Source organism: Cyprinus carpio, chromosome A11 (assembly GCF_018340385.1).
Source record: "Cyprinus carpio isolate SPL01 chromosome A11, ASM1834038v1, whole genome shotgun sequence".
Lineage (NCBI taxonomy): Eukaryota > Metazoa > Chordata > Actinopteri > Cypriniformes > Cyprinidae > Cyprinus > Cyprinus carpio.
In genome coordinates, this window is record NC_056582.1 from 18,650,530 (window position 1) to 18,663,014 (window position 12,485).

The 12,485-nt window shown below is 35.9% G+C and overlaps 1 protein-coding gene across 1 annotated transcript in view; it reads right to left on the reverse strand.

Moving 5' to 3' along the window:
• Positions 1-721, reverse strand: part of LOC109098709 (collagen alpha-1(VI) chain-like) — a 33,929-nt gene extending 33,208 nt beyond the window's left edge. The window contains exon 1 of the mRNA XM_042766642.1: positions 462-721. Within this exon, the coding sequence (XP_042622576.1) occupies positions 462-549 (88 nt within the window). The 5' untranslated portion in view covers positions 550-721. The remainder of the gene's footprint in view (positions 1-461) is intronic.
• Positions 722-12,485: the final 11,764 nt, after the last annotated feature.

Consider the following 12,485-nt stretch of genomic DNA (forward strand, 5'->3'; position numbering starts at 1 on the left):
CTTTGCATTGAAGCATAATTTTGTTTATTTGTGATGCATCAAAGCATAATAATATCCTGCATACACGTTGAAACAAGCAGCATCACATCATCATCAGGTATCTCCTGATGGATGGATGGATGGATGGATGTCAGTTTGCATTGGACAAACCTTTCTATGATTCCATGACATAACTCGCTACTTCAGTACACATTACCAAGTACTATGATTCGAAATACCTCTATACAGCTTCTTATAACGTGTCTATGTTTATGATAACAAAAGAGGAAACGTTAAATGCAATAAAACCCCCATATAGTGAAGAATGTTGTATGTCGATCGTTTATTTCCAGTTGCATTTAATATAACTTATATTCGACTTTTACGCACAGGGACATCAGTAACACCGAACATGCAAAACACATTTTCCCATTACAAATAAGACAATCAATGCAACATGAACGGAAACTATTCATAGGTACCTCTGGCAGACGGTATTTTGTTATCCTGAGCGAAGATCCCTGCCCAAAGTGCGCACAGCGCGGTCAATATATATCCATTAAGCGCCATAGATCCTGATGTTAACGCACGTTAACCGTGCAAACTAATGTTGAGGGACACGCAGAATAGAAGGAGTACAATGATATGACTGAAGATGAAATATGAAAACCGGTTCGGCTGAGATGAAGTAGCGGACAGTGACACGGTGGTGCGTCCGCTCAAAGCGCAAAGCAGAATGAAACGCCTTACAGCAGGAGGGGGGAGGAGGAGGAGTTCGCTTCACTCAGGTCTACTTCAGGGCTTCATCTGTGCTGCTGTACACCGATGTTAGGCCCTGAAACAATTAGTGATTATTATGTTAAATGTGCCTAATGCAAACTATTTCTGATGTTTGAAGACGCTCTTCTGCACAATGACGCCACCATTATACAAAAAAAAAAAAAAAAAAAAAAAAACAGCAAAAAGATGCATTGCATTCTTAATAATAACAATATATATATAATTTCTATTTACATTTATTAATTTTATGTTTTAATCTATAATTGTATTATTTTACTTCCATTAATACATTGTAACACGGCATTTCATACTGTAAAACAGTCCAGTAATTTGAAATATCACGAAACTTTAATGGGTCTTCATATATATTCATACTTGAATGTATATGAAATATTGATAATATTGTTTATGAACGCAAATGACCAAAATACAACTTTTTTCTTCTATTATATATTGATACTATTATAAAATCATAATAAATTCAATTTCGGAGAAAAAAAAATTTTTTTTACGAAGATTTTTGTTTCTTTCTTTTTTCAGTGATACAGACTGTAATACCAAGTTTTATTCCATAAATGTAGGTTTCTTTCTTTCTTTATTTATTTATTATTATTATTATTGCAGAATGTTTGATTATCTTTGAAACTAAATGGGTAACATTTTGGCGTGTTTGAATGTGCATGTAACATGGAGCTCTGCAGTTTTTGGATGGGCAGAAGCAGAAAGATGCTCTGTGTGGAGTTGTACTGGATAGAATAAGACATCCTGATAAGGTTGTGAAAGAGGGGTGCACTCAAAGATACACAGCTGATAAGAGCTGAAAGGTGAATAGTTTAAGACAATAACGAATAAACGAGACATCTAACAATGTCTTTTTTCTTCCAGAGGGGGAGGGTAAAGGTCTTTTCACATCTGCATCTCGTCTACATGTAGACCAACTGATGAAAGAATAAAGAGGAACATATGAACGGCAAAAAATAACGCCACTCCCTCGTGCACGTGCCTCGTTTGTTTTTGAAAGAGAAACAGCGCCACCCATGTGCGGATTTTAATATTTCACACTGTACATACACTTGAGACCAAACTTTGCTTAATTTTGGCTCACTGAGAACCTTATCGTGAGTTTTCATACTTCTCTATAATTGAATGTTTGCATTTCCTTTCTTCTACAAAATGAAGTGAAGGTGTGTATTTGTGTTATGTGTGTGTGTGCCACAAAATATTAATATTATAATGTGGTAATTGTAATGTGTAAATGTATATTAACATACAAACGCGATTCCAAAAAGTTGGAACACTGTACAAATTGTGAGTAAAAAAAGGAATGAAATAATTTACAAATCTCATAAACGTATATTTTATTCACAATAGAATATAGATAACATATCAAATGTTGAAAGTGAGACATTTTTGAAATGTCTACCATTTTGACGTCGTCTCTTTCAGGGAAGACCTTGCATTTTCCAACATGACAATGCCAGACCACATACTGCATCAATTACAACATCATGGCTGCGTAGAAGAAGGATCCGGGTACTGAAATGGCCAGCCTGCAGTCCAGATCTTTCACCCATAGAAAACATTTGGCAGCATCATAAAGAGGAAGATGCGACAAAGAAGACCTAAGACAGTTGAGCAACTAGAAGCCTGTATTAGACAAAGAATGAGACAACATTCCTATTCCTAAACTTGAGCAACTTGTCTCCTCAGTCCCAGACGTTTGCAGACTGTTATAAAAAGGAGAGGGGATGCCTCACAGTGGTAAACATGGCCTTGTCCCAACTTTTTTGAGATTTGCTGATGCCATGAAATTTAAAATCAACTTATTTTTCCCTTAAAATGATACATTTTCTCAGTTTAAACATTTTATTTGTCATCTATGTTGTACTCTGAATAAAATATTGAAGTTTGAAACTTCCACATCATTGCATTCTGCTTTTATTCACAATTTGTACAGTGTCCCTACTTTTTTGGAATAGGGTTTGTAATAATGTGTTTTAAATGTCAATCACCATTTCAAATGAGAAAAAGCAAGTCATTTTGAGGGCTAAAAATGAAATGAACAAGGCTGATTACATATTCTTAAACAATTAAAAAACATATTTGTCGACCACTAATCTGAATATTGCATGGGACGGTTTCATCATAGTGGTTACAGGCATAATGCCTCTGGTTTGAGATCTTCATGTGAAGCTGCTATAAATCAACACACCAGATGTTGTCATCGATTGAGATAAATGATGATCTAAACCTTTATGTTCATACATTTTTCTAGAACGATGGCAGGATCACAGTGGGACAGTATTTCACTTGGCCTGGCAATGTGAATATCTGAAGTTTATGAATGACACTTTGTGTCTGGGTTAATGTCTCTCATTAACACTACAGTAAATTCAGGATGACACTCTGGAATACTATAATTACAAAATTGTTAGTGAAGAAAGACATCATCATTCATTCACGTACACAACAACAGACTCACATACACGCATGTGAAAGGATGGGAAAACATCTTACTGCTTTGAGAGAGTCCAAGCAAGAGCGGCTCCATTTTAAAACTGGGAAAGAGTGACAGCAAAGTCGGTAAAGTGAGGACACTTCATTGTACATCCGTGGCCAAAAGTTTTGAGAATGACACAAATATTAATTTTCACAAAGTCTACTGCCTCAGTTTTTATTAGGGAAATTGCATATACTCCAGAATGTTATGGAGAGTGATCAGATTAATTGCAAAGTCCCTCTTTGTCTTGAAAATTAACTTAATCCCAAAAACATTTCCACTGTATTACAACCTTGCCGCAAAAGGACCAGCTGACATCATGTCAGTGATTCTCTCATTAACACAGGTGAGAGTGTTGATGAGGACAAGGCTAGAGATCACTCTGAGTTAGAATAACAGACAGGAAGCTTTAAAAAGAGGGTGGTGCTTGAAATTATTGTTCTTCCTCTGTTAACTAAGGTTACCTGCAAGGAAACATGTGCAGTTATCATTGCCTTGCACAAAAAGGGATTCACAGGCAAGGATAATGCTGCTAGTAAGACTGCACCTAAATCAACCATTTATCGGATCATCAAGAACTTCAAGAGGAAAGGATCAATTGCTGTGAAGAAGGCTTCAGGGTACCCAAGAAAGCAAGCACCAGGACCATCTCCTAAAGTTGATTCATCTGGGGGATTGGGGCACCACCAGTGCAGAGCTTGCTCAGGAATGGCAGCAGGTAGGTCTGAGAGCATCTGCAGGCACAGTGAGGCCAAGACTTTTGGAGGATGGCCTGGTGTCAAGAAGGGCAGCAAAGAAGCCACTTCTCTCCAAGAAAAACATCAGGGACAGACTGATATTCTCCAGAAGGTACAGGGATTGGATTGCAGAGGACTGGGGTATAGCCATTTTCTCTGACTACTCCCTTTTCTGATTGTTTGAGGCATCTGGAATAAAGCTTGTCCGGAGAAGAAAAGTATAAAAAAAGAAACTGATCCCAGACTGCACAGATGCACATTAGTGTCATCTCCTGTTTTATGCTTCAGCAAAACCATGATGAAACCTCACTCAACTTTTCCAAATCATGTGATCATGTGACAGGTCAAAGCAGGCACATTACATTACATTACATATTACAGCACTGTAAAGCCTGGAAAACACATTAGTACAAAAACACCTGTTAGGAGAGGAGAAGCAAAGCCTACAGTCATTACAGAGAGAACAACTTTTGTTTGTGCTCTGGATGACAGCTCAAATCTTGATGAGGACGAGGAGGTGTGCTATTACTAATCAGTCATACTTGGTCTGGTGGACAACAAAATAGGTGGGGAAACAGACTTACTCTATAGAAGGGACTGGAGCAATTTCTAGAGATCAGAATATTGTGGTGACTTGGAGGACGAGCCTTCATTCCTTTGGACAGTAACAATGCCCTAGCAACCACCCAGAACATCCTAGCAACCACAGAACAAGTTAAAAACACTTGAATAGCAAAATGTATAGTAAAACCATAGCAGCATTATGGCAGCTGTATAGAGAAAAAAAAAAAAAAAAACACTTACATCTTCTTTTGAAAATGTAAAAATCCAGTGAAAAAATTCAGATATACTATTTAAACGACCATTCAAAAGTTTGGGGTCGGAAAGATTTAATGTTTTTGAAAGAAACCAAGGCTGCATACAATGAAATATTATGAAAACGTAAAACAACTGCTTTCTAGTTTAATATATTTTAAAATGTAATTTATTCCTGCATGGAAAAGCTGAATTTTTAGAAGTCATGACTGTGTCACCTGATCCTTCAGAAATCATTCTAATATGCTGTTTGATGATCAAGAAACATTTCTTACTATATATCAATACTGAAAACAGTTGTGCTGCTCAATATCTTTGTGCAAACTATGATAATCAATGTATTATTATAAATGTATTATATATAAACTTTTTTTGCACAGTGTTTATTATGAAAAGTTCTACATAAATGAATTTGGCTTGCCTATATAAAAAGTTATCTGTGTATTCAAAAATAAAGCACATATCCTGTCATTTGTGTAAAAATTTTAAAAATGTAAAATAGGCCTACATAAAATGTGATGCAGTACAATACTGTACATCAAAATAGTGGAATGCACACATTTAATGCTTGATGAATTTCAGTAGAACTATATCAGAATTCACTTCACTTGTACAATTGAATCTTATCATTTCTTTTGTTTTCTTGTGAGAGTTTTAGTGAGTTAGGAGGAAATAAACCATAAGCATTGTCGATTTGGTACATGTTAACATTGTGAACGTGATCTTGGATAGCAGCTGTTTTTCAGTGCCCAGTCTGTGAGTGTTCACTCAGCATGGTAAGGTATGATGCTTTCACAAGTGTGTCATAGAAATATGAACACCGCTTAGCTGAAGCTGCACTAAATTAAATCACCTCCTGAGGGTGTAATGAGATCAGACTAAGAGACAGCGAGAGTAAAATACTGAAGAAAGCAGCATTCTGCCCACACGAGAAGATCAATTTGGATCAGTCATCAAGGCTTCGCGTTTAAGAGCCGCAGCTGATGCAATACAGATCTGAGCTGCACTCAAACGGATGCGAGCACAGTGACACTTTCATTAATCTTAAAGTGAAGTCTGCCAACCAGATGGAGAAAGCTGGTGGAGTAACTTTAGGACACTGTGTCGATGTTTACCGAAAATCTCGATCCAAGAGGGGCTGCACTGACTATAAAACAGTTGAGACTTCCACAGAAACACGGCTGCGGAGCCGAATCACTTCCAGAGAAAGAAACTGCCCAGCAAACACGTTCATGTGGGGCCCACATGGGTTACACATGGGCTACAGGGGTACAGAGTGAGCATGGGATAAAATGGGCTACACAAGGGACCCTGTTTGTTTTATCAAATATACAAGTGAAAACATAATTAATCCCATATAGAGATGTGTCTTTAAAATAATTTTTGTTGTTGTTTTGACACTTGGATTGCTTAATTTAATCAAAATCGAAAAATTCCAACACTCATGCATCTGTACCCAATTTTCCACTGACATTTAGCGAAAAAATAAATAAATAAATAAATTCATAAATAAATAATAAAAAAAATGCAGTCACTAAAGTCCTCGATATACTTTAAACAAAGTTCATTTTCATTATTCGTTTGGGGGCAAAAAGAAGTTTGAAAAGGCTGAGCAATGGTATACTGTTTACAAATGTTTAATGTGTGTTTGTCATAAAATATTCATATTTTAATGTGGTAACTGTAATGTGTAAATGTATATTAACATTATAATGTGTTAAATGTCAATCACCATTTCAAATGAGAAAAAGCAACATGAATTATTCACCTATAATTTCTTCTGTCATTTTGAGGGCTAAAAATGAAATGAACAAGGCTGGTTACATATGTATTACTTAAACAATTAAAAAACATATTTGTCGACCACTAATCTGAATATTGCATGGGACGGGTTCATCATAGTGGTTACAGGCATAATGCCTCTGGTTTGAGATCTTCATGTGAAGCTGCTGTAAATCAACACACCAGATGTTGTCATCGATTGAGATAAATGATGATCTATACCTTTGTGTTCATACATTTTTCTAGAACGATGGCAGGATCACAGTGGGACAGTATTTCACTTGGCCTGGCAATGTGAATATCTGAAGTTTATGAATGACACTTTGTGTCTGGGTTAATGTCTCTCATAAACACTACAGTAAATTCAGGATGACACTCTAGAATACTATAATTACAACATTGTTAGTGAAGAAAGACATCATCATTCATTCACGTACACAACAACAGACTCACATACACGCATGTGAAAGGATGGGAAAACATCTAACTGCTTTGAGAGAGTCCAAGCAAGAGCGCCTACGTTTTAAAACTGGGAAAAAGTGTCAGCAAAATCGGTAAAGTGAAGACACTACATTAATTGTACAGCCGTGGCCAAAAGTTTTGAGAATGACACATATATGAATTTTCACAAAGTCTGCTGCCTCAGTTTTTATGATGGAAATTTGCATATACTCCACAATGTTATGAAGAGTGATAAGATGAATTGCAATTAATTGCAAAGTCCCTCACCGCACAGTGAGGCCAAGACTTTTGGAGGATGGCCTGGTGTCAAGAGGGGCAGCAAAGAAGCCACTTCTCTCCAGGAAAAACATCACGGACAGACTGATATTCTCCAAAAGGTACAGGAATTGGATTGCTGAGGACTGGGGTATAGCCATTTTCTCTGATGAATCCCCTTTCTGATTTTTTGGGGCACCCGGAATAAAGCTTGTCCGGAGAAGAAAGGTTGAGTGCTTCCATCAGTCCTGTGTCATGCCAACAGTAAAGCACCCTGAAACCATTGCTTCTCAGCCAAGGGAATGGGCTCAATCACAATTTTGCCAAAGAACACAGCCATGAATAAAGAAAGGTACAAAAACATCCTCCGAGAGCAACTTCACCCAACCATCCAAGAACAGTTTGGTGATGGACAATGCCTTTTCCAGCCTGATAGAGCACCTTGCCATAAGGCAAAAGTGATAACTAAGTGGCTCAGGGAACAAAACATCAAAATTTTGGGTCCATGGCCAGGAAATACCCCAGACCTTAATCCCATTGAGAACTTGTGATCAGTCCTCAAGAGGCGGGTGGACAAGCAAAAACCCACAAATTCAGACAAACTCCAAGCATTGATTATGCAAAAATGGGCTGCCATCAGTCAGGATATGGCCCAGAAGTTGATTGACAGCATGCCAGGGTGAATTGCAGAGGTCTTTGCATAAACTTATTGTAACTGTCAATAAAAGCCTTTGACACTTATGAAATTCTTGTAATTATACTTCAGTATACCATTGTAACATCTAACGAAAAGATTTAAAAACACTGTAGCAGCAGACTTTGTGAAAATTAATATTTGTGTCATTCTAAAAACTTTTAGCCACGCTGTACATCTAGCAGTGTTGCATAAAATAGAGGAGGGAAAAAAGCAGTCTGGTTCACCAATAGAGGAATTTTTTTTTTCCTCTCTCGGTCCGTAATGAACACTGCAATTAGCTGGAACTTTAAAAAAAAAAAAAAAAAGAGTACCATGTGGTGGTACCATGGTACTAAATGATGTTTATAAAGGTACTATGTGCAAAAAATGAGGTAATATCAGGATTGTGCTTCAGAGAGGGAGGGTTAAAGTGTTAAAGGGGTCATATAGCTGATAGCTGGCCAATCAGCATCCACCTCACTTTTCAGAACGATGAGCTTTGTAAAAATTGACGTGTTTCAGAAAGGCGAGACATAGAGGAGCAACAATAATGTACAGTATGTAGAAAATAATGTGTTTTTTTTAACCTTAAACACATTGCATTACACCAAATAAACAACATAATGATCTTTTTAGCAACATCATATGACCCCTTTAATGTGATGTTAACTGTATGTTTTGGATCAAAATAGATGCAACTGAAAGGAAATGGGTATGTTTTCCAACTCAAGAAAGAATTTATTTCTTCTTGAATATTCTGTTGCAGGAGTCCAAAGTTTGGCCAGAGCTCAGGAAGATTTTTCCACTGAACTCAATCTCTTTGCTTCCATGGAAGGAAGAAAGAAAAGAAAAATAATTTTGTACCCCAAGACTGGGAGGAAAGGTGGGGGGATCATCTGGTAATAATCAGGATTTAATAGTGGAGGCTTACTGTAAATCTGATCTGAAACTGCACTGGTTTGTTTGGCCTGGACAAGAGGAAGACTGACAGGTCAAAGTGTGAGAGCCTTTAAAATTGGAATAGTCTTCCTGATAACGTTCGGGGTTCAGACACACTATCTCTGTTTAAATCTAGATTAATGACACATCTCTTTGGCCAAGCATTCAAATAATGCATCTCATAATCGTGTACTGCAGTTATATCTGATCAAATGCCCATTATTATTCTTTAGCTTTGGTTAAACAAATCAATTTTGCTTGGTTGGAACAGCAACTACGCTAATTATATCTCTATTTGTTTATCTGTTTTTGCCAACACAAGCTTCAGTCTGGATCCAGAACACCTGAGAAGAGATGATGCCCACCCCTCAAAGGACCTCAGATGATGCCAACCCTTAAACAACATACAGAACTAGCAAACTTTGCTATAAGTGATTGCAACATGTAATAACTGCTGTTAATAGTGTTCATCGTCTAAATGACTATGTCTTTGTTTTTTTTCCGTACATTTCTGCCATATGGACATCAACTTGAGATAGTCACCACTGATAAACTACTACTAAATATATTGTAGAAACTTAATTTTCTGTAAAGTTGCTTTGCAACAATTTGTATTGTGAAAAGCGCTATACAAATAAACTTGAATTGAATTGAATAAACTTGAAAAATTAATGTTATTCTGACATGTTAAATGGGTGGTGAGGGAGGGGTTAAGCTTGACCTCTGGCTGTCTAGGGAGCCTCAAAGGTTTAGATTACAATCACAAAACAGCAGGTAACATAAACTCCGAAACTCCAAACACTGTCCAGATACATAGCATTCAAAGTTTGGGGTCAGTAAAAATTTTTTTATGTTTTTGAAAAAAGTGCTAACTAAGGCTGCATTTATTTGCTCAAAAACACAGTAAAAAGGTAATATTGCAAAATATTAGTATAATTAAAAATAATTGTTTTCTATTTTATTATATTTTGAAATATAATTTTTCCAGAGATGGCAAAGCTGAATTTTCAGCATGATTGCTCCAGTCTTCAGTGTCACATGATCCTTCAGAAATCATTCTAATGTGATGATTTGCTGCTCAAGAAACATTCCTTCTTCTTTTGAAAACAGTTAATATTTTTGTGGAAAGCGTGATACTTTTTAGTTGTTGTTGTTGTTGAGTTTAAAGTTCAAAAGAACAGCAATTAATTTAAAATATTAATTTTTTGAAACATTATAAAAGTCTGATTAATAAAATGTAAAAAATAATTTCTATTGCACTTTGTTATTTATGTATATGACTTCATTTTTCCAGCTCTATAGCTGTGGTGAGATGGACTCTGGAATTCTGGGAGGTTTCCTCTAAAGTAAGGGACAGACAGGGGACAGCATTGATCTGCGAATACCAATAATCCATGTGTTTTTTTTTTTTGTTTGTTTTTTTGTCATTTTCTTCTTGTGAATAATTCATCAGTCATATATTTTGTTCGAGCATTGGGAAAAATACCAACTTTTCACCAGATGAATACCCTGGCCTTCCGTACCAGATCTGGATCCAAATAGGAAAGCCTGTGAGATTTCCATGGGATGAGATCAAAAGCTCCAAGCACATTTGAATACAGATGCCAGTTTTACTAGAATCATGAAAACTTCTATAGCATGTGCATCAAACCGAATGATGAAGGAGTTACGTTATACAATAGAATCCATAGTAATCTATGTGGATAAGATCATTAGGAATAATTCTGTCCCATTTCCTCTAGCGATTTAAGCAACTTTGTGATGGTGAACAGATGTTTTCACGCGGTTTTGCAGATGTTAGATCACCTACACATGTTGTAGGAACATGGAGAGTTTAAATCAGGTGATATGTGGCTGTGTTAATGAGAAAACAAACTGATCCCAGACTGCACAGATGCACATTAGTGTCATCTCCTGATTTATGCTTCAGCAAAACCATGATGAAACCTCACTTAGCTTTTCCAAATCATGTGATCATGTGACAGGTCGAAGCAGCCACATTACATTACATTACATATTACAGCACTGTAAAGCCTGGAAAACACATTAGTACAAAAACACCTGTTAGGAGAGGAGAAGCAAAGCCTACAGTCATTACAGAGAGAACAACTTTTGTTTGTGCTCTGGATGACAGCTCAAATCTTGATGAGGACGAGGAGGTGTGCTATTACTAATCAGTCATACTTGGTCTGGTGGAAAATAAAATAGGTGCGGAAATAGACTTACTTTATAGAAGGGACTGGAGCAATTTCTAGAGATCAGAATATTGTGGTGACTTGGACGCAATGACCTAGCAACCACCCAGAACATCCTAGCAACCACAGAACAAGTTAAAAACACTTGTATAGCAAAAAGTATAGTAAAACCGTAGCATCATTATGGCAGCTGTATAGGAAAAGAAAGAAAGAAAAAAAAATATTTTGAAAAATTCAGATATACTATTTACACAACCATTCAAAAGTTTGGGGTCGGGAAGATTTAATGTTTTTGAAAGAAACCAAGGCTATACAATGATTATTATTACAATGTAAAAGAACTGTTTTCTAGTTTAATATATTTTAAAATGTAATATATTCCTGCATGGAAAAGCTGAATTTCTAGAAGTCATTACTGTGTTACATGATCCTTCAGAAATCATTCTAATATGCTGTTTGATGATCAAGAAACATTTCTTACTATATATCAATATTGAAAACAGTTGTGCTGCTCAATATTTTTGTGCAAACCATGATATCACACCTCACCATGAACATGAACAAACAATGAACAATACATTTATTACTGTATTTATTAACCTTTGTTAATGTTAGTTAATGAAAATACAGTTATTCATTGTTAGTTCATGCTAATTCAGAGTGCATTAACTAATGTTAACAAGCACAACTTTTGATTTGAAAATTAACATTAACTAAGATTAATAAATGCTGTAGAAGGATGGTTCTTGCTTAGTTCATGTTAACTAAAGTAGTTAACTAACATTAACTAATGGAACCTTATTCTAAAGTGTTACCATAATAATTTCTTAATAAAAAAAAACGATTAAATAATGTTACTTACCCTGAACCTTTGAACAGTAGTGTATTATATATAAACTATTATTTTTTAGCACAATGTTTATGAAAAGCACTACATAAATTAATTTTACTTGCCTATATAAAAATGTATCTGTATATTTAAAAATAATGCACATATATATTTTTTTATATTTCTAGTTATTATCCTGTCATATGCGTAAACATTTAAAAAATGTAAAATAGGCCTACATAAAATGTGATGCAGTACAATACTGTACATCAAAATAGTGGAATGCACACATTTAATCCTTGCTGAATTTCAGTACAACTATATCAGAATTCACTTCACTTGTACAATTGAATCTTATCATTTCTTTTGTTTCCTTGTGAGAGTTTTAGTGAGTAAGGAGGAAATAAACCATAAGCATTGTCGATTTGGTACATGTTAACATTGTGAACGTGATCTTGGATAGCAGCTGTTTTTCAGTGCCCAGTCTGTGAGTGTTCACTCAGCATGGTAAGGTATGATGCTTTCACAAGTGTGT